The sequence below is a fragment of the Pinus tabuliformis genome, chromosome 6, assembly GCF_031772625.1.
Source record: "Pinus tabuliformis cultivar Carrire ecotype Pingquan chromosome 6, CPIR1, whole genome shotgun sequence".
Taxonomy (NCBI): domain Eukaryota; kingdom Viridiplantae; phylum Streptophyta; class Pinopsida; order Pinales; family Pinaceae; genus Pinus; species Pinus tabuliformis.
Genome location: NC_142292.1, coordinates 329703242 through 329727457, shown reverse-complemented (window position 1 = coordinate 329727457; position 24216 = coordinate 329703242). Strand labels below are relative to the sequence as shown.

Here is a 24216-nt window from a genome sequence, read left to right as displayed (position 1 = left end):
CCAAGCAGAATGCTAAATGGCATCTACAAATGCAATTTTGTACCTAATAATAAATGACTGGATATTTTTTCCATGCATAAAACCTTAAAAAAACGCATTCACTTCATCTCGTCAGTTGAATCTAGCTCAAGTGATTGTGCGATGAAGTGTTATTCTCCCCACGCAAGTTCTGTACCTGTTAGTGATATGACAAAGCTTCAAGCTTCTTCAGTTTACGCTGGGTAGCATCCTCAGAATGAGGGGAAGCACCCAGTGGATTTCCCCATAAATGCATTACACGATAATAGTTAAAAAATAAAATAAATAGATCTTCTTTTGTGACCTCGTTATGCTGGCAATTCTTTTGCCTCTGAGAACCAACCACACTCAAAATAACATATCAAGCATACACAAGGATAAAATAAACTCTTTCTAATCTGGAACAGATTTATGGAACATCCTTGCAAAGGAAACGGAAGGATCTAGTAGTGTATTTGCTAAAATGTGTTAATTTCCTATCTACGCCTTGTAACACTGCATTTGTGTCATGCTCTTATCAGACCTTTAAATACCACCTTCAAAATATTTGTTGTTCATCTAGGTCCCCCCTTGATACTCCGCTAATTTTCCTCCACCCATGTCTTCCAGCTCCGAAGTCATGCAATATATAGCCTACGTACTGATTAAGTCCAAAAATGTCTGTCCAGTGAAGCTTTGTGCAACGTGTCACGTTCAGGTATATGTTATTATGTGCCAATGTCTCATTTTTGGTATTAACATGACAATGACCTAGAGCTAGGATCCATAAAATAGCTGAAACACGATAGATGTAATAACTAATTTGCAGTGCAATTATTATTTCATGACAAGATCATCACTGTCTCCCATGCATCTTATATTATATGTTTCTCTATCAAACCATTCTCTAAGCCACGTCTCAAGATATTTGTTTGAAACTACCTTAAAGAGCATTCCATTATTCTTTAATGTGAATTTAGGGAGTACACGGTCTCAACAAGAAAAATAACCACCAGCCTTACAAGAACTGCCCTTGGTCTCATTTCACCTGAAAGCATCATATTTGAATAAGAAACCTATGCAAAATAAGGTAGCATGAATATGTAGCGACACGTTGCAATGTTTAGAAGTTTCAGAATTCTTGCTCAAGGGGAATCCCTGAAAAAACTGGGAAGAGTAAAACATATACTCCTTAGTACTATGACATTGCCTTTCTTGCAGATCTCTAAAACTCTGAAGAAAAAAGCAGTTACTCCTTGGTACTAACATGAACATTCTTGTAGATCCCTACAAAGGTGACAATTTTCTACTTTCGCTTTATATCCTCGGAAAAAATTCTACTGCTCTTTTGATAAATGGCAATGAACATCAAATCTAATCCATAGTGCATGGTATTGAATAACATGAAAATATATCTAATAAGGCTTAGAAAAACTGTATTGGGGTTAGGTTGATTGGTTAAAGACTGGGACACAAAGACATGCTCATAGGTTAAGTCCACATGTAATCCATGCTAATTATCAATAACATTAAAATACTGCTAAAAATAGCCCAAAATGCAAGTCATACAGTGAAGAGCTACATGATAATAAACCTTTCAGCACACGGAGATGCCATACCCAGCTGACTTAACTGATAATGCCCCTTCTCAAACCCTAAGCAACAGAGATGTTTACAACGATCTCTTAATTATTATTCAATCGGCATCTTTAACCTCCAACATATTCCTACACAAAATGATAGATTCCTACAGTGGACAACCTAGAGTCTTACAGAGATTAACATCCTCCTGTAAAAAAGGAACCATTTTTAAATTTCAACTACAACTTACAAGTTACATATAGTATCTAGAATACACAACTTGTTCCATAAGACTCAAATAATCAAATTTTAATCACAGAAGCTTACAAGCATGCTTACTAAGATTCCTACAATTCATTATTAGGATCTGCTAAAATTAGTACATGTTCAATATGTTATATGATTATATCACATACCAGAGCTCATGATAGGTAGAAACAATACTCACAACATGACAATATGGGCATCCTGCACAGCAATAAGGAATGGGGAACCTGTCGGTGTATTAAAAAAATATGCAAACAAATATCTAAAATAATGTACAATGGTAACGAATGAAGCATCTCAAGTACTCATAGTGCAACTTCGATCTCAATCTAAAATTTCCATTGTATATTCTGAAATGAAATACATTATTTCATCATAATGCACTTCGTACATCTGTAAGTATAAATTACAAAGATGGAAGTACCCAGTTACAATACTGAGTTGTACTTCAAAGAATGATTGTTGTAACATCTACCAAAAGGAACTTGAGAGATAGACAACTCCCTCTGGACCACAAAAAAGGATTAGTATTAGAGAAGTCCAATGCAAGCAGACCACAAAACCTAATCAATTGCCTAATGGCTATTACAAAAAGAGAGTAACAACAATTTGAAGAAGCTCCATTCCCATTGGAAATTAGTATAATAATATTACTTGAAATAAAGCTTAACTTAGAATGATACATTCATACCAAAAATACATTTATTGGTCACTGAGTTACATATTTCTGCACTTAATATTCAATGACTGACTAAATGTGCACAGCAGTGTGATCATGTTACTTTTATGGAAGTGGCAAACTAATAAATAGCCAAATCTAGCAAAACTACTTAGTAGGATTGAAATACAGTGTCAACTGAAGCAAAGATAATCCCCTACATGTAAGGATGAAGGACCTTAAATCACTCAAGCATCACAGGAAAAAGGAAATACACCTAGAAAAAATAGACTTTCTTAGTTGTCTACCAGCAGTAAGTACATCTTTGAGCGAGTTACCATAACTCACATCCACAATATGAAAGCTACTGTAAGAATATTTTCCACTGTGTTACAATAGTGCATGCATCACACCAAACTGGCTGAGAATAGTAAATAACTGAAACTTCTTATATAAAATACCTAGGGTGCAAGAGTGTAGAAGATAACTGCTAGGCAAAATTATGATATGTCTAACCTAAATATAACTATTCAACATTTCTACCAGAAGAGTATTCCATGTCAAATGCAAGAAAATAATCTTTATTGACGCACCTAATTATCTGGAAACTTGACTTCCGGAAGAAAAGGACTTCGTGCATGCTTCAACTCCCTGCACAATAATCCACTGCAGAGAAAATGTGTATCTAATTATAGCAATAATCTACCATAAATAAAAATGGCATCATTGAAGCAATATTGCAAATACTGCCAAGACCTTCAACAAAGATTATTGCATGCCTTGAGATGAAAGAGAAAACATTGGAAGAATGCAAGCCATATTTTGGCTGTCTTCCTAGCTTGCTACAGGTGTCTATATTACAACACACCCCACGGTGGGGATAACAATGGAAGAAGAAATGCCTTTTGAACATTAAATAGACAGACAAACTGGTGCACCTTTACCTACCATTTTAGAATACCAAGTTCAGCAATTAAATTTGGAAGAACAATTCACATCATTCCAGTTTTCCATCATCTGAAGATCGAGATCCTTCCACAGGAGGTGCATATTTTTTTCCATCTGAACAGGAATCTCTATCTATTTTTGTATCTTGAGTGCCTCTATTAGTGCTTTCATCTTCAACAAACCCAAGCACCTTATTCGAAGGGTACTTGTGTTGAATGTCAAAGCTTCTATCTGCTGTATTGAAACTCCTTGTCATACTTTTGTCATGACTAGAACAGAAGTCTCTATCAGTCCTGAGACTCTCAATCGATTTGTTTGGAAATTTACTGGCTTCTCTATGTTCTCCATTGTGAATAAAGTTCTGTCCATCAATAATAGGTTCACATGCTTCAACTTTCGCATCATATTTTAAAGAACAATTGTTTTGCCCAGCTCCTTTCAAGTCACAAGGGTAACTAAAGTTTGAATGATTATTATTCAAGGAAACTACAGTTTCTGCAAAATGCTTTCCCTTGGGATTGAGACAAACACCTTCCATGCCCAATGGACTAGATCTTTGAGAACTACAATCAGTGGCTCCATTTATAGATGCACGGCTAACAGTGTTACCATCAACAGGACATGGCATTTGGCTAGAGAAGACATCTACAGTGCATGTTTTTGTTGCCTGTTTTTCAGTATCACAATTTGAATTAAGATTAACATAAATCTGTGCACTTGGATTTGGGGATGAATCCTGATTATTGTTGTTATTAGGTAATACTGCACAGCTATCTCTCTTATAGACTAAATCTTTTTTAGCAAAAGAATCATGCATTTTATTTATTTCTTGAGCCGGACCAAATGGAGAGTGGTAATGAGCTGAGTTGTATTCTGGTAAATGTGGTGGTGAAAGGCCTGGAACAGGAGGCTCTGGTTCCAGTATATTATTTTGCTCCACCACAGCCAAATCGTTATTTTCAGATCCATGTATGAAACGATGCTTATATATATGATTGGCTTGCAACTGTGACACATGGTGGAATTGAGGTGGCCTGATTCCTGGATGTGCATTGGATGGAAATCGGACTGGTCCTGTCAAGTTTGATGCAAGTGGACGTGAATTATGTGCTGCAAGATCAAGAGGAAAACCATAAACAGCAGCTGGGCCTCCTGCACTATGAAATGGCTGCGTTGTATTTGCTGTTGGTTGCATTGAGTAGTGCTCACATGGTATACGGCAAGGAGTGGTAGTTGCCACTTTGTTCTCAATTGACCTGGAAAATGGTAAGCCATGAACAGAATTAAACACATGGAGAGGTACACCAATTGCATAGTCCATATTCGGAAATAACATCTCTTCAGTTGGTCTATCTACAACTCCATTTCCTTGCGGAAAACTTGGAACAGCTCCTCCCAATGCTGGTGCTGATAAAACATTCAGAGGTTTGTTGGAATTTGTTGTTGTAACTGTGTTAACTTGTGCCCCGTGCTGTGGTTCAATTTTCCTGTCTAGCATGTTTGGATTACCTGGAGGGCTTGCTCCAGTTTTATGAGGCGCTGTATCATGCCAAACAGTACTCCTGCCAGATGAAAAGTACCTAGGATGCCCTCTACCAGTGTTGTGATGGAAGTTCCTCCTCGAACCTTGGGTCCACTTTCCTCCCTCTGAAATGTTGGAATGTGAAAAGGGTCCACAGACATTCTCTTCCTGAACATTTGAATGATCTCCAGGCAAAGGATCTTTTGACAAAGAATCTGAACATTGTTTCTCATTTTGTGGGAGTTGCCTTTGCTCCTCTAAATTACTTTTCTCTTTACCCTTCCTAGAATAAATTTGTTGATTTGATGAATTCCATTCACCATCACGCTCAAATATTCTTCTCTTTGTTTTATCATCTCTTACCTGCGTATCACCTTTTTCTACCATAACTTGTCCACAATCTGTAGTACAACCTTCCACATGTTTTCCCGGAACTTTGAATCTGTTTACAGCTGCTGTTCTTACATTCGGAGGAAACTTGTCCTTTCTCCAGTTTGAATTGTATCCTTTCATATCCCAGCTCCGTCTGATTATACGAGAAATATCCTTCACCTGTAATATTGAAGCATAACTGTTAGTTAGCACTTACAGGTAACACTAAAACAGAGCCTAGTGACTACATCATCACCAGGGCAAAATTCAGCAATCCTATTAACAACTCACTGTGAATTTGGTGATAAAATGAACATGAAAGAAGTCAATGCTTGGAGTTTCATGCAATGCACTTAAAAATATGTGCTTCAAATCAACTTGATAGAGGTTGAACTATTCTTGTGCACATGTTAGCATGTCTTTCATTCCCACATATTGTTATAAAAGGATCGGTAAAGAGCACACAACATAACTACAACATCTATTCGCAAACCCTACTTTAGACTTCATTCAGTCAAGCAAGACTATCTACACCTAGTATATCAGTAGATGCTAGAAATCATATTTACCATTACAAAATGAATTCAAACTCCAAAAATTGAAAGCATTTACCCCTAGATATTTAAAATTAATGATTGTTGAAACTCATTCAACAGCAAGGAAAGCAGTCACTGTCATTAATGGAAGGGAACTATTACCTCCTTATCAGAGTGAGAAGTGAGGGAACAAATGGACTCTTCAAAGCTGCAAGAAACACCAGAGCGAAAGAATCATATAATATACAAATCAGAAACATCTATAGTATCCCAGCTTTACACCAAAATACATGACGAAGAAAAATATCAGGCATGAAATCTAGAGCAAATACAAAATAAACTATCTACTACTAACATGCAGAACCATATTTGCTTTTGCAGATAGAAGGTTTTAAAATTGTCGTTGAGATCATGGACTGGTGACTGGCTACTTCCACCGCAATCCGTGAACTAGTACATTTAATGGTTTTAAAGGAGTATTTATTTCCAATACCCACAAGGAGTTATATTTGCCTGAAAACTAAATCCTGTGACTATGAACAGAAGCAAAATAACTAACAGAATATGCATGGTTTTACTTAAGATAGATCACATGGAGGGCACATGGGGTATAGCAGAGAATCTAAAAGTTCCTTGCAATCTAAGTTACCAGGATGCGGATCCGGATACAGATTTGAATACGGATACAGATTCGCCATTTTTTTAAAAGCCAGGATCTGGCTACGGCAAACAAATGACAAGCACCAACAGTGTAAATATATTTTTATAATTAAAAAAAAAAAAAAAAAATATATATATATATATATATATATATATATATATATATATTACTTATCTGCATAATTATATAATGTTTAAAATATATATCATTTATATCAAATCTCATACTCCTTTTATTTATATAATAATATTATTATTTCATTTATAAAATTATATATATATATATATATGAAACTAATTACACTATCCCAGAATTTAGTAAACTTATATTTTAAAAATCGTTGTGGTGAATGCGCAATATGCTGAGTGATTTAATTAATATATCAATTTGGCGCATCCATTGGACCACTATGGATCAAAAACGGAGCAGCACAACATTGAACCAAGGGCACACTGGGTTGAGGCCCCGGGCGCATTCCAGCGTTACTGACAACATATTTCAACACAATCAAATTACAGCACGACAATCAGCGCAGGCAACATATTCAGATTACAGCACAGCACAGCAATTAGCATTTTCAATGGAAGCACAATAGCGAATTCCAGCATGACGGACAGCACATTCGATGGAGACTCGCGTGCACATTCCATAGCATTACCTTTGGAAACATTTAAAACTATGAGGGTTTTCTATTATTAAAAGACTGTGTTGATGGGTTAAATGCAATGTTCCACCAAGACTCTGGAATGGGGAGACGCGGGTGCGGGGAGACACAAAAGGGGGACGTGTGGCAGTACCCTCAAATTTTAGGGAAATTTAGGGGGGACGTGTGGGAGTACCCTCAAATTTTATGGAAATTTAGGGGGATAGGGGGATGCCGGGGTATATAATTCTTTTTTAATATATATATATATCAAATTCATATTCAATAATAAAAGCATAAATACAATGATACATACATAATTGAATTAAGTAATGAAATACATTGATCCATACTCATCATCCTTACTAATACATACATGATTCATCCATAGACCACGAGATTCAATAATGAAATACTCCAATACATATTCATCATTCTAGATTCTAAATTGATTTAAAATTAAACTTCATCATTCATCATTCTAGAATCTAATTAGTACTAAGCAAAATAGATTATAATAGATATTGAAATCTAAAGACTAGAATAGTAAATTGATATAACTAAACTCAAAAACAATGGAGTGATGAGTCTAAAAGTCACTCTAAAGCATTGTTTTACAACCCGCCCGTTTCAACTCCGAATCGGCCGTTTCGAACCGAGCCATCACCAAAAATATTGACCCGGCCAGCAACCCGGCTCGGTTGACCGAGTCACATATGACTCGGCCGAGTCATCCAATGACTCGGCCGAGTCATATGTGACTCAGTCAACCCGGCCGGGTCCGTTATGACTCGGCCGAGTCAAAGAACCTACGGCTGGGCAGCGTAAAACATGAAATAAATTCACTTTTTTGTGATTTTTGGTAAAGTTAAATTCAGTTTATGGATTCCAAAGGGTAATGGTAAATTGTTAAATGCTTTTGGGGTCCATTTCCCCCTCCCAAACCCTATTTAAGACAGCCAAATGCTCTCATTCACTCACAGCAGTCTTATGCATTTGAGTGAGAGTCTTCTTTGAGAATTAGTGAGCAGTTCTTGAGCTTGTTTTGGAGCAGCAGTGAGGAGTCTTGGAGGAGCATTGTAGCCGGAGTGAGGAGCTTCTTGGGCAACCATTTGGAGCAGCATTGAGGAGCTGATTCTTGGAGCAAGCTTGAGGAGGCAGTTTGTGCCTGGAGGTATTTTTTTCCACCTCTATAAATCTGTTTTTGCTTAGTAAATTTTAGGTGCATATCAAGAAAGCTTAGAGAGTGTTTTTTGTCAAATAAATGAACATTGAATCAATTTTATTTTTTTTTCATTTTCATATTGTTTTCCTAGTCAAAAAATGGCACCTAGAGCAAAAGATCCTGCTTGGGCATATGTTGAAATGGTTGATAGTCAGATGCATTGCAAGTTTTGCCATAGGAAAATTAAGGAAGGTCCTGGGGGGATTCATAGGCTGAAACAACACTTGGCAGGGATTAAAGGCCAAATTACCGCATGTCCCTCTGATGAAATTGAGGAGATTAGAAAGAATTTGTTGGCCAGCTTTGAAAAATTTAAAGAAGATAAGGCTAGGCAAAAAGAGATACAGGATGAAATTGGGAGGAAGAGGGAGATACAAAGAATGATGGCTACCAACCCCCACTATGATTTTGAGGGTTCTTCCTCTATCCCTCAAACTGAGGCATCCAACCCTTTCCGTTATGTTCCTCCCTCTTTTGGTTCTGTTCAAGATAAGGGAAAGGGTAGAATGAAGGGTGATGTGACTATCAAAAGTTATTTCACTCCCTCCTCTCCATCAGATGCACATGGTCCTGAAGTTAGTAAAGGTCAAATTCAGCCCACTTTAGATGACCATTGGAAGAAAGAATTGAGGGAGACTGCTTGTGACTACATAGCTAGATGGTGGTATGATGCTGATATCCCCTTTAATGCTGCTCGTTCACCATATTATGAGCCTATGTTTGATGCCATACATGCTGCTGGAAAAGGCTTCAAAGGCCCTACTATGCAAGAGCTAAGGGGGTTTCGTTTGCAGAAAGAAATTCAATCCATTAATGAGTATTTGCAAGAGTTCAGGGACTCATGGGCAAGAACAGGGTGTACCATCATGTCAGATGGATGGACTGATCAAAGAAACCGTACCATCATAAACTTTCTTGTCTTCTGCCCACAGGGAACCATGTTTTTAAAATCAGTTGATGCATCAGATAAGGTAAAAGATGGCCACTTGTTGTTTCAGCTATTGGATGAGGTTATTGAGGATGTGGGGGTGGCTAATGTTGTTCAAATCATCACAGACAATGCCTCTAACTATGTTCTTGCTGGTAAACTGTTAGAGGAAAAACACAAGACCATCTTTTGGACCCCATGCGCTGCACATTGCATAGACCTCATGCTTGAGGATATTGGAAAATTAGATTGGGTCAGAAACACTGTAGATAATGCCAAAAGCATAACAAAATTTATCTACAATCATACACTGGTTTTGAGTCTCATGAGGAAACACACTGGAGGCAAGGATATTATTAGGCCTGCCATCACTAGATTTGCTACACATTTTTTGACATTGCAATCTATGCTTTCCCAACATAGAAACTTGCAAAAAATGTTTTCCAGTGATGAATGGAATCAAAGCAATTGGTCTAACAAACCAGAAGGCAGAGAATTGAAAAGGAAAGTCCATGATGAAACTTTTTGGAGAAAGGCAGCAGAGATTGTGAAGCTTGTTGAGCCACTAGTTAAGGTGTTGCAGTTGGCTATGGGCTTCATTTATGAGGCTATGGATCAAGCAAAGGAGCAAATAAAGACAGCATACAAGGATAGAGTGGCAAAGTATGGGCCCATTTGGGCAATCATTGATGAAAGATGGAACAATCAACTCCATCGCCCTATACATGCAGCTGGGTATTTTTTGAACCCACGGTATCATTATAAAGCTAAGGAGTCAGGAGCTTTGAGGGGGGAGGTCAGAGATGGACTGGTTGATTGCATTGAACGCATGATCCCATCGGAGTCTGATCAGCTGCAGATACATCAACAGGTCACATCCTTCAGCAATGCAACAGGTACCTTTGGGAAGAACCTAGCAAAGATTGCAAGAGAAGCAGATGAGCCAGGTAAACAAAAATTTCAATTTTCAATTTCTTAATGGTTTTACAGTTTTACTTTTTTTATTAAAGACTAAAGTTTGTTAAATCATTTATAATTTGAAAGTTAGATATAATTTGTAATTTTGTTGAGCTTCAGCCTTCATCTAACTCATAATTCATTACACTCCTATGTTTTTTGCAGCACAATGGTGGGAGGCCTTTGGTGGCCAGTGCCCTCAATTGCAAAAGTTTGCAATTCGTATTTTGAGTCAAACTTGCAGTGCATTTGGGTGTGAGCGCAATTGGTCTGTCTTTGAGAGGATTCACACAAAGAAGAGAAACCGTTTGGAGCAAAAACGGTTGAATGATCTAGTTTTTGTCCAATACAACCTTCGGCTCAGACGGAACCAATTGCTGAACAAAAGACCTGATTCAGATCCCATTGTGTTGGAAGACATTGATCCAACATCAGATTGGGTAGTGGAGAGTCGTCCACCAGAGTTTGATCCTGATGAGGATCTTGATGAACTTGAACTGGAACATCAACTTCAGCCTGTTCAGTTGAATGCAGATCCCGATCCACCAGCCTCAGACTCACAGCCAGCAAGGAGTAGGACTCCAGTTGTAGGTGCTTCCTCTGCTCAGCCACGACAGAAGCGCAGCCGCATATCTACTCTATCTCAGCTTGCATCTGCTGCACAGCCTGCTAGTGGTACTGGCACCACTTCTACAGTTGCAGTTGGAGACGATGATGATGAGGAGGAGGCATGGGGCCCCTTGTCTGACTCTGATGATGATGATCCAGAGATTGGTCGAGATGATCTTGGCTCCTCTGGCAGTAGCTACTAGCCAGTAGTACTAGTATTGGAGTCTGGTCACCATCACAGTTTACTTTTGTTGTAGAGGCCATTTCTAGCCTCCTTGGTTATTTGTATTTTGTTTTGAGTCTTTGATCATGTATGACAGTTGACTATGTATTGCCATTGGGTACCATTTTGATATAATGGATTGGTTCATGAGCCTACTTTGATCATATGTTGTCTTCCATCTATATTATAATGCTGTGTGTTTGGAAACATGAATGAAAATCTTTAAAATTATGTTTAAAATATTTAAAATTATGTTTTTTTATAAAAAAAAATAAATATTTAATGTATTTTTTACAACGACCGAGTCATTGAAATCGAGCCGGCCGAGTCATTACCGAGTCGGAGTCGGAGTCGGAGTCGATCCTCGGCCGAGTCGGAGTCGGAGTCGGAGTCGTAAAACATTGCTCTAAAGTACACAAAGGGCTCGGTGTTCTTGATTAAATACTAATTCCATACCCTTATACATGACAAAATGCAATGGAAACATTGCAATCCATCGAATCCTGAATTCCTAAAAAACTGTTAAGTCTGCTGGATTTTGAGGGGGGGCAACGTCTCCCAAAAGGGGGACGTGGGGAAACATTTCCCCAAACGTCCCCCCGTCCCAGGTGCGTGGGGTGTGAGGGGTGCGCGCACCCGACCCTAGGGGACGCGTCCTCGGGGAACACTGGTTAAATGTAATGGCCAACCAACACCGAATTTTTGTGGCGTCTCTTCGTATGCGGCAAATTTCAAATTTTATGGATGAAATTCAGAGAATGTGATGACTTAGGCTAACGTTGACATTTTTCAACTGTACAATTTTTCGTCCGTGCGTACAATTTTTCATCTGTGCGAATCCTGAGCGAATCCCAGCGTCTGGATCTGGATCCATAACAGATCCGTGGATCCAACCCCTATGCCTCCCAGATCCAGTAACATAGGTTAAAACTTTAACATGGTATCAGGGATAGGTTGAAGAAAAGTCATTGAGATCAACCCCGTGTAGACACCTATGATGGATTTCTTGATCAAGCAGAGTGAAAGAGATGAAGATGTTGGAGATCTAAAAGAAAGCTATGGTTAGGAGGAAAACCTAGGGAGCCCTTGTTCTTACAAATAAAGGTTATGGTTTGGGATAAACCCTAGGAGTGGCCTTAGATATGAAAAAGGCTCAGGTTCAATAGCATTGCCTAGTGTGATTCAGAATTTTCATGATATGATATGATCAATGAAAAGTTATTGTGTTATTCAAGTACCTATGACAAATCCAGAGTACCACTAGTTGTGCTTGTCTCCTACCCAATAGGAGATGGTATCATGCAAATCCAGTGGTCATCATTTACATTGATAATTGGGCTTGGCTGCCCAAGAAGGAAATTAAGGATACAGGTGGTGTTCAAGAGGAAGCATTTCTTCATTTGCAGACATCATTGACATATGGTTGATGGATAGTGGTGCCTCGTGGTAAGGAGGAGGCAGGATCAAGAGGGAGATAATAGCTTCCTACAATCCTCATTAAAGATAAGTACCTTCAAGACTTATGTTATTTCTTTGTGACACTATTTTTGTTTATGTTGATTTATTTTCTTAGACTACTATTCATTCTTCCTACATAATTAATTGGCTAACCAAATGCTTCTTCCCTTAACTTCTTGAATGAGGATCTGATCAAGGAAAGCAGATCCATCTTGAGAGCCATCAAGATGAAGAGTATCGCAGGAAGAGTTAACTACACGCGGGAGCTAGTGCAGGAGAATGAGGGAGCCACTCTCATATCTAGAGAAGAAAGACAATAGTCTTCTGGATGAAACTTGCAATAGATGATGACAACATGAAGCTCAAAATGTAGAGGATTCTCCTCATAGAAACATTGTTTATTTACTTTGTTATTATTGCTCTTGCTCTTGTTTTGGGGTCATCAAGTACATCAAGTGAATGAAAGGATCTAGTCCTCAGTATCGAGATTAAGGAGGATGTAGAACCACCCTGTAATTAATAGTGACGCTTGAAAATGGACAAGAGCTCAGAGCTTGAAAGAAGGATTGCAGTCTCCCAGGTTGATGACTATGACTAAAGAGGCTTCCTATTTAGAGGGAGTAGATTGTCAGATTGAATATATGTTAAAATTGGCAACTAGGGCCAAACTGCATGGGGGTCATCTTATTAATGGAAGCTGATATTTTTCTTGGATCCCTCTCATCAAGAGGTGTAGGATTGATCTAAAGATCATCCGATTCCGATAAGTATTCATGGAGATATGAATTTATTTGTGTTATGGGACAATTCATCAAGGTCAGCCAGCAACCAAATAAACCCCACTTGTGCTCAACTTTTTAGTATAAATAGAGGTGGCCTTCAAGTCATTTCAACACACTTGGGATCTCTTCCTCTCTACTTATCTTTGGGTTTTAGGAGGAGAGATTTTAAGGGATAACGCTGCCCTAATCCAGAGGGCAGAAGCCGTAACTGCCGGGAATAGCCGGGAAACGCTGGAATTGCCGGGAAAAGCTGGAACTGTCGGGAAAAGCTGGAACTGCCGGGAAAAGCCAGAACTACTGGAACAGAGTTGTGAGGGAGCACACCCCCCCCCCCCCCCCGATCCCACTCCCAATCCGCGCAGGAGCGGGTCGGGAGCACGCTCCTAGTAAAAAAAATTCCGCTCCCTGATGAAGGGTGTAGGAATGATGTGGATTCAAACGTTTACAGGTTTCTCTATGCATGTGGGATACCATTCAATGTTCTTCGCTCACCTTGTTGGCACGAAATGGTTTCTGCCATAAATGATGCCCCTAAAGGATACAAGAGCCCTAGGTATGACAAGGCAAGAACCATTGGATTTGATCATGAAAAAGCAAAAATATCACATTCTTTGAACAGAATGACAAGTTCTTGGACAGACCATGGGGTGTCCATTGTATCTGATGGATGCACAAATGTAAAAGGCAAGCCATTGATAAGTGTTCTTGTTGTGCCTGTTAGTGGTGCCATCTTTCTTTCAGCATATGATTACTCAGACAAGTTCAAGACCGCCATCAACATTGTAGAAGCATTACTTGAAACAATTGACCGTATTGGGCCATACAATGTCATCCAAGTCATCACTGATAATGCTCCTAATTGTAAGGCAGCGGGAGCAATTATTGAGGATAAATACCCCAACATATTTTGGTCTACGTGTTTGGTTCACACATTGAACCTTTTGATGCATGATGTCGTTAAGAACAAAAATGAACCATACAAATGGATTGGTGATTTGTACAAGAAAGGCAAACAAATGATAAAATTTATTACAAACCATAGCAATACCCATGGCCTTTTTGGCAGTCACTCAAGATTGGAGTTGTTGAAGATTGCGAGGACTAGATTTGGTAGCTATTACCTCACCTTCAGGCGCCTTTTGAAGGTAAGAGAGTCAATGTCTAGCATGGTATCAAGTCCACACTGGCACGTTTTAAAGGAAAGGGCTACAAATGCAGCCGACAGGAAAGGTTTTGAACTGGTGGAGGAGGCCGCTCTTGATGGTATGTTTTCAGCACGTATGAGGCAAGTATTGGATTTCACCAAGCCCATTTATCACATGATTCGGTTTGCAAATACAGATAAACCAGTGATTGGCGAGGTGTATGAGCAGATGGATGCCATGTTGGGGCAAATAAAAGATAATGTTCATAACAATGATCCCAACTTGTACAAACTGATTCACGATTTTGTGTGTGTACGGTGGAATAAACTTAATCTTCCACTACATTGCTTGGCCTATATCCTTACACCAAAATACTACTCTACATCTTAGTTGGGCCAACCTGCACCAGGGGGTGGGGTTAGGACCAAACCCCATATAGATGAAGAGGTATCTAAAGGATATTTGGAAGCATTAGAAAAGTTGATACCTGACAGGGAGGAATGTGCTAGTGTGCGCCTTGAAATAGGCAGATACTTCAGTAACACTGGTTTGTTTGGTACCTTCCATGCAATGGAAGACAGAGACAGATTTGATGCTCTCACATGGTGGGAAACATATGGTGGCCATGGAATTTTGCCAAAATTGGCAAAAAAAGTTCTATCACAGGTTGTAAATACTTCTTCTGCAGAGAGGTGTTGGAGCACCTACAACTTCATACATAATGTGAAAAGAAACAGACTCAATGAAAACCGGGCAGAAAGCTTGGTTTATGTGCACTACAACTTGAGGTTGTTGAGTCATTACTGTGATCGAGCTTATGAGGATCCAACATATAAAATCTGGGACAACCACCCAGAGGATGACAATTTGGAGGTTGGCACTATACATCTTGAAGAACTGGAAGAGGAACTGGGAGGAAGATGAAGCAGCAGATACTCAATGAAAACCGGGCAGAAAGCTTGGTTTATGTGCACTACAACTTGAGGTTGTTGAGTCATTACTGTGATCGAGCTTATGAGGATCCAACATATAAAATCTGGGACAACCACCCAGAGGATGACAATTTGGAGGTTGGCACTATACATCTTGAAGAACTGGAAGAGGAACTTATAAGGGAGGAAGATGAAGCAACAACCATGCCACCTCCACCATCTAGTAGCAGTGCTCGAATTCCGAGTCTTGTTCTTTTGTTGTCGCCACCTCCATCTACACCCTCACGTGGAGGGCATGTGCCTTCTAGTTCTGGTCGTCGGTCTGTGCGGGAGACTCCTAGAAGACCACCACGACCTGCTCATACATTAGACTCTCGTGGCAAGGGCCATGTGCAATAGTAGATAATAGATTTACAGTTTACTTGTCTTTTCTAGTTTCTATTAGTTTTCATAATTGTTGAGTCTTGACTCTTAACTCTTTCATATCATAATGATATTTTTTGTAAACAATATATGACTGTGAGTCGTGACAATGAAAGTTTGAAGTTTGAAGTTGGCAATTATAACTCATTGGTAATGATTCTGAATTATGGATATGATGCTTCGTGAAAGTTGTTTCATTTCATTTCATAATTCATTTTATAACATTTCATTTCATGTTAAGTTTTTAATAGTTAGATATTATTTCTTGTAATGGTTAAACTTAGCTTACAAGTACAACTTTGGTGGTCAATGATGATAAATGTTATATATTGAATTTTCAGTTTTGAAAGCTTGAAGTTGAAACTTTAAGATTGATGAATCATGATTCACGAGACTCAATTATGGACGTGGTTGATGAATATTATAACTTCTAGATCATTGATGTTATATGGTTCAATGATCAATCTATGTATTTTTATGTTTTTTATATCTAATTCATCATTCTACATGTTTTTGTTGACATATATGTATCAAAATATAAAAAATATATATACTATATAAAAATCGCTCCGGGATTCGCTCCCAAATCAAGAGCTTTTGAAAATGTCGCTCCCGCTCCCGTTTTCGCTCCCTCTCCCAAGTAACACTGTGCCGAAACTACCGGGAAAAGTCAGAACTGTCGGAATTGCCAGAACTGTCGGGAATAGCTGGAATTGCCAGAACTGCCGAAACTGCCGGGAATAGTCGAAATTGCCGGAACTACTAGAACTGCCAGGAAAAGCCGAAACTGCAGGAACTGTCGAAACTACCGGAACTGTCGGGAACTGTCGAGAACTGCCGAAACTGTCGGGAATAACCAGAATTGTCGGAACAGCCGGAACTGCCGAGAATAGCCGGAATTGCCGGAACAGCGGGGAAAGCTAACGCAGAGGGCAAAAGTCGAAACTGCCGGAACTGTCGGGAAAAGCCGGAACTGCCGGGAAAAGCCAAAACTTTCGGAACTGCCGAGAACAGCCGAAACATCTAGAGCATCTGTCTCCGAAGGAGAGCAGCATGCAAGGGACAACTAACATTGGGACAGTTGTATGGTGTTTGGCAGCAAATACACCAAGCATGCAATGTTACAGTTAGCATGCAAGGGACAACTAGTATGCAACAGCAAGCATGCAAAGGACAATAAGCATGCTAGGAACAGCAAGCAAGCTAGGGACAACAAGCAAGCAAGATGCATCCAACACATAGGTCAGTATGGCAACATGGTGCAGCAATGGCACATAATGCAGTACAGTGATGGGTACAGTCATGATTAATGAAGCATGATGAGATGTAGCATAGTGATGATGTCTGCAGCATGATGACAAAATGCAACACAACGATAGGTGAAGGAGTCACCTTGGAGAATCAGTTGAAGCAACATGTCTTCAACTGATCTCATGTATCATCTTATTAGAGATGATCTATGCTCTTATCTAGATAAGTCAAAGTGTTGACTTCTATTGTAAACGTACTATCTCTCTCTCCTCTGTGTTGAACTATTGAAGAACATATAAGAAGAATTGATCAAGGGTTTCCCCACATTGGGGTTTGTCCCTGGCTAGCGCCACATCTTATGTCCTCTTGTCTTGGCTTGTCTTCTGCGATTTATGTTTATGTTCTATTTGCAGTTTACTTTAATGCTGATGTGATTGCTAATCTGGAAAAGATATTGAGCTAACTGTGAAAATTGAAATAAATTGCTCTAAGCATAGAACAGACCTAAAATTAACAATATAACAATCAGATGAGATGTTGAGAGCAATATGTACTTCATCTGAGAACGATTCTAGATGACAAAGACACAACAGTGTCAGGTACTTCCACGATAGAAAGTTCATCAATGATAAAAGGACTATGATAAGATCCTAGCATCTATTGTCAGATGCACTATTATCAGATATATGTGAAGTTGGCTTCCTACATGATTTACTTAAGGAAGAAGCATACTTGGAGTTGTCGTAGGGCTTTGACGTACATGAGATGGAGACTCATATGGTCTCAAGCAAGTCCCCTGGGCTTGGCATGCTTGGATTGATGGACATCTTATGCGAACACCATCCTCTTTTCAAGATAGAAGGTATGTCTTTGATATTTGGTTTTATATGCTAATAGTTTATTTTTGATAGGATCACATCATCTCATCATTCAACACCAAAGGGAGTTGACCTCTGAGCCCAAGGTGATCCACTTCTTGATATTAGAAGTGTAAAAGAGAGATGATGGAGACTTCCTTGTCAGGAGAAGTATGTTGTTAGAGACTTGGCATTATGAATTACACTAAAGCGGTTGAGAGACTCCTCTACAAATTTAGATCTAGTGGATCCCACGATGAGCATGCAACAAGATGGATCCTTGCTTTGCAGCATGTATCATAAGCTAGATAGAGCCTAGACATGCATATTGGAATGCTGCAAAGTTGATATTGAAATACCTACATGATACAAGCAGTCATGGTTTGAGACAGTGTTGTGATTTGAGAGATATGTTGATGCCAAGTAAACCAAAAGTGTTGTAGCAAACTTCCATTGCACTCAATCCAGCAGCAACTAATCATATTGCAGCTTGTATGTTTGAATTGCGAGCAATGTGGCTTCAAAAGCTATCCACAAGATTTTCAAACATGTTACCACTGATGGAGCATTGAGGCTCTAGCACAGAGGGAGTAGTGAGGCTCTGACAATGACTTATTGCAGAACAGAAGCAGTGAGGCTTCAACAGATGAGCAAATTGCATACATTCTCACCAATCCTTTGTTGAAAGTGAAACCCTTATTCTTCAGAGAGCATCTTGGAGTGCAGGAGAATGTATCTCTCCACGTGAGGGAACATTGTTGATCGAGAACACTCAGCATATGCTATCCCCCATCTTTATGACTAGCCATGGACTTGGTGAATTGGGATGTGCAGGGAGGCTCCTGGGTGAGGGTACTCCTTAAAACCATGGAGTTGGATGAGTACATACCCCAATATGCATCCTACCCGCAAGTCACCTGTGTCTTTATTGACCGAGGGCCATGGACTTGGTTAAACTTTGTAGGGATTACTGCCCATCTAGCCAATGGGTGAGAAGACTTAGGTGTGTGTGATCTTTACTAATGTTAGATGCAACTGCCATGGACTTGGTTATGGTAAATTGATCTCCCTAAGTATAGGATGTAGGTGTTCTACCACTTGATTACGAAGGATCAAATTAAGTGAGGGTCAATCAGTGGACATAGGGTGTGTGATCTTTACCAAGGTCATGTATCACTGCCATGGACTTGGTTGTGGTAAATCGTCTCCCCTATTGTCGTGTGGGTCAGTCTTCTTCTTTGTATCAAGACATCATTGTTTAGGTGAGATGAGATCTATGATATGCTATGGAGCTTGACTTGGAGACTGATAAGGTATGTGTAATAATTACCAAGGTCAAATGTGATTGCCATGGACTTTGTTGTGGTAAATCAATCTCCCCTACCATCAGTGGTGGATCATTCTTCTTCTATGAGATGAGATGAGCTTCTCATATGTCGAGACATGTACATCCAAGATGAGGCACATGGTGAAGCCGAAAATTCCTCCCTAGCTTGAAGGGAGTGTTGAAATTTGGGCAGCTTCGGGATGAATTTCCTGAAGAGAAATCCAATTACCCAAAGGAAAACCCAAATTACCCCAGTGAGAAACCATCTTGCCCCAAAAGAGAATTCAAAAATGGATAAAAGAGATTATTATTGATGTGTTCAAATCGGCTTGGCACTCTTCTCATATTATTAGATGTGAGAAATTTATCTGGGTAAGCAATCATCGAGGCATTTGGTAAATATATTTATAAAATATCAAAAGCAAATTAAAAGACTCGTTCCTCAAGTCGGCCTCACTAAATGAAGGGTCACATTGGCACATAAGTCACCGCTTGGCTCCTCCACCATCTAGTATAAATAAAAAAGCTTTGGAGCTCATTCATCACCAACCATCAGTCATCTATCTCTCTTATCTGTGGGCTAAAATTCTAAGGTCTTCAACAAAGATCGCAGGAAAGAGGGCCGAAGTTCAATTCTGAGGTAGGGTTTTTGTTGGAAAGGGTCGAGCCCTAGACGGAGGCCCTAACGAGCCTATGTTGGATTGTTAACCGAGGTCGAGACCTAAAGGAGGCCTAATCTGTGTTGAAAATAAAGTACCAAGGAGGTGTTTCCTAGGAATTTATCAAGTGACATTATGTGTTTTATTAATGTCAAGGAGCTAAGGTTCTTTTTGAGTCATGTACTATGCACTTTTATTTATTAAAGTCATATGTCTCTAAAAGTGACTTTATGTGAAAAGTACTAAGTACACTTTATATTATTAAAGTGACTTTTATATTTTAAAAGTGACTTTATGAAAGAAAAAGTGATCATGGTACAAAATATTAAAAAGTACTAGGAAGGCCCATTAAATGAGGGGGACCACATGAGGGAGGGTCAAGAGAGGGAATGATCTCCACCCTTGATCTAATGAGCTGAGATTTAATCTCAGCCATTGGATCTAAGGGTCAGAGTTCACCTCACTTTGGAGAGACAAAAGAAGGAAAAGGAGAAAATCTCTCATTCCTTCTCATGTGAGCTAATGAGAAGAGAGCAAGGAGAGTAAAGGAGAGAAGGGAGACAAGTTTGCAGCCAAGGGAGAAGTTCACTTAGCAAGAGGAGCCTGATATCCTCAGTTAATTCTAAGGCACGAGTCCCAAAATTTTCGGGCTATTGTTCCAGCCATTTTGGTAGGAGTTAACAGGCCGACTTGTAGTCCAAGCTTTTGTTGGTCATCAATCAACCTTCCAAGCCAAGTTTTGGGTTTGTGTTCAGGCCGAGTTCTAGCCCAATCTACAAGAGAAATCTGAGCCAAGATTCATAGGTACACAGACCCAAAAATATATGTCTGTCAGTGCTTTACCTAAGCGTGGAGCAGCCAAGATAAAAGAACACAATAATTGGCACAAGCCAGGGAAAAACCCCAAAATGGGGAAAACCCTTTCTCAATTCTTCTTTTATTAATATCGAAGATTCAGCACAGAGAGAGAGAGAGAGAGTACAATGAAGACGTCTTGCCAATAGAGGATCTAATAACTTCTGAGAATGAAGAGCATACCAACAGCCCTAAATAAAAGGCATCCTTCTCATAGTGGACCGCTCCCATGACGTTTGCTTGAAGACCTAGGGATAGAGGCAACCCTGTACCAATCACAAGAAGAAGCCTTAGATTAATGGCATTACAACCCCTGAAATAGGTGATTCAATCTGTTGTTGTAGCAGCTTCTATCCTATAGCCAAAATAGAGACATGGAACTAACACAGAAGCCCTTCTTACTTGGAGTAAGACATGACAAAGGCTACACCCAAACTCAGCCTTATTTGATGTTCAAGAATCCGGTCCTGAAGCGATAAGAAGGCCCATACAAACTGCCCAGAAATTCCTTCAGTTCCTGCGGTTATTTCTCATAAGTAGCTCGGCCCTTGTGACAGAATAGGAAACCCAAAAACACTCGTGTCCTTCTTCTGAACCTGGCTACCTCAAATATATGTGAGAGCTAATTTGATGATGTAGATATGAGGTTGGAGGATGCCTCTTATATACCATTAGACATGATGATTTGACCTTATGAAGGAGAAGCCGACCTTGACATTTGGAGGCAAATTTAAATTTCAAAATTTCAATTTTTTCCGCCTTGATAAGATCATGACTTGTTAAATTTCTTTTGAATAAATAAATATGTTTCCTTATCCAAATTTGGTGATCTTTAGATCGATTTTGGTCCTCTCGAAAAGAGGAATTCAATGCCACAATAATCTTCCTCAAAGGAGCAGACCAAAGTGGAATTTGAACCTCGTTGCTAATTTTAATTTTTAACAGCTTTCCTTCTAAAATGTTATTTATGTCTCTCGTTCTTTTTTTCTTGCAAGATAAATGTGTTATTAACTTATTTGTGAAAATAATTATATACGTATATATATATGTGACATTGGTCGATGTTTTTATTTTTTGAGGGTCGCATTTCTAGTCGTCAATGTTTCAGAAACTTCCAGAAGTTTCAACGTTTTGTGTAACTTAGACACAAACATTGGATGCACTCACTCAATATCCCTTGGGCCCTTGGGATACCTTTAGGCCAGCTCCCATCAAATCTGGATAGACACAAATCACCATATTCCTTGATCTGATAAGATCAACCAAGTGTGCCACCTTCAGGAGCCAAAGACCAATATGCACCTCATTTATACTATGAAATTGGGAGATGCTATCACTGTCACTATAGGGACTAGAGAGGTTCCCTCTCTACTTTCTTCTAGTACCAGGATTAGAGATACCTAGCCATCTTCATCAAGGTGATTTTCAGCCACAATCTCAGCTCCTACAAACCATGCCCCACCCTAGGATGACAAGGCCTATTACCTCATATTTCACTGTTGGTCCATCAGATCAGAGCAACAAATGGCAGAGAGAGTTCCAAAGCACACCGAACAACAAGATCTTGAGACCTCGGATTTCTCCTTAGTAGCACCATCAAGGAGACCTCCTCTCTCCAATGCTCTGATAATGCTCCCTAATGCTCTCAGACAATTTGATATTATTGAGACCAACTCAAAGGTGTTGGTTTGTACATCAGGCCACACATTCTCAGAGCATTAGAGAGACCAGCTCCAAATGAATCTAATGTAGAGCACCTGTCGTCCATCAAACTACCTCCCAGATCCAGCATAGTCGCTAAAGAACCATTCAGATGCTAGGTGTATCTCTCTTTCGTATATCTCCCCCCACCCCCCCCCCCAGGATCATGCATTCGAGCTCCCCAAGGGTTCCAAAAGACTTCGACAGCGATCAAATGCCCAATTTGCCCCCCTCATCCTCAGCCATCAAACTCAGAAGACCTTGACATCATCAACCTCATTGCCTGATCTCATATCTCTCTTTCGTACATCCCCTTCCTCAAATCATGCAATCAAGCTCCCCAAAGATTCCAAAAGACTTCAACAATAAGCCAATGCATAGTTTTTCCCCCCTCACACTCGGCCATCATACTCAGGAAACCTTGACATCATCAGCCTCATTGCTCGATCTTTCTCTCACTCTGTCTCACTTGATGGGTTTGAGTTGGGTTGTCCAGCTTTCTAGTCTTGGACAAATCCACTTAGTGTTTTGTATTGTTGTGTCTTTGTCATGGTTTTATGCATATGTTCTAATGTTATACTTTTGTAGGTTTTTTACCTCTGTATTATTTTCAGCATTTTCTAGGAGTTGCACGGCACTCCCACATTGTATTCAACTGCTTATACTATTCAGTCCCATTGACCTACTTTTGTGGTCATTTGTCAAACATTAATACTATATCTTATCTTATCTTATCTTAGCTTAGCTTAGCTAGACCTGCAACAGGCAGTCTAGTTCCCACCAATGCTTCAATTTTTTACTCATGGCAAAACTCTCAACTCAAAATCCCACCAAACCAACATACATCCCAACTATGTGTGACCTCTAAGCAAGACTCACCCCACATGACTACTTCCCATTAATATTCGATTATCAGATTTCCATTGACCTTGAGTGTTAGGGAAGTTTCAGCGTATAGTTTGCGTCCACCCAAGATATCACAAGCCCCCTAGGTCCTCTCAGTTTTCTTTTAATGACATTGTCAGGCCTTGCATCGATGACTTCTCAGTAATTTATGGTAATAGGAATGTCCTTTTTCCTCCCTATATGTTTACTCATATAGCCCCTGCACCTCTCTCTCTCTCTCTCTGCGACATTAAATATCATGCTCTTTCATGTACCTTTCATGTATATGTTAGTTTTGCTTACAAATCCTTATCAGAGATTATATTTCTCTGGTTTGGTCCCACTGATCCCTGCATTTTGGGGGATTTGTTGAACACTAATATAATTATCTTATCTATCCAAATTTCCAATTCAACCAAATTTGCTACTGTAAGGAACATCCCGCAGAATTAGAAGTGATACTTTCTGAAAGAGTAATAGAAATGTCTTTTTTCCTCCCCATATGTTTACTCATATAGCCCCTGCACCTCTCTCTCTTTCTTTCTGTGACATTAAATATCATGCTCTTTCATGTATATGTTAGTTTTGCTTACAAGTCCTTATCAGAGATTATACTTCTCTGGTTTGGTCCCACTGATCCCTGCCTTTTGGGGGATTTGTGGAACACTAATATAATTATCTTATCTATACAAATTTCCAAGTCAACCAAATTTGCTACTGTAAGGAACATCCCGCAGAATTAGAAGTGATCCTTTCTGAAAGAGATCCTTCAAAACGATTTCCCAATACATAAATCAGCGACAAGAAGAGGCCC

The 24216-nt window shown here is 39.5% G+C and overlaps 1 protein-coding gene across 2 annotated transcripts in view; it reads right to left on the bottom strand.

Annotated features, from left to right (window-relative positions):
• Window positions 1-2062: 2062 nt before the first annotated feature.
• LOC149258646 (uncharacterized) overlaps window positions 2063-24216 on the bottom strand; it is a 147240-nt gene continuing 125086 nt past the window's right edge. The window contains exons 16-19 of one of the 2 annotated variants that reach the window (XM_089415638.1): window positions 6044-6089; window positions 3452-5525; window positions 3097-3169; window positions 2063-2351 (exon numbers count right to left, since the gene is read on the bottom strand). In XM_089415638.1, the coding sequence (XP_089271764.1) occupies window positions 3501-5525; window positions 6044-6089 (2071 nt within the window). In that variant the 3' untranslated portion in view covers window positions 2063-2351; window positions 3097-3169; window positions 3452-3500. Of the gene's footprint in view, window positions 2352-3096; window positions 5526-6043; window positions 6090-24216 lie in introns of both variants that reach the window. The other variant, XM_089415635.1, reaches the window with a different exon arrangement.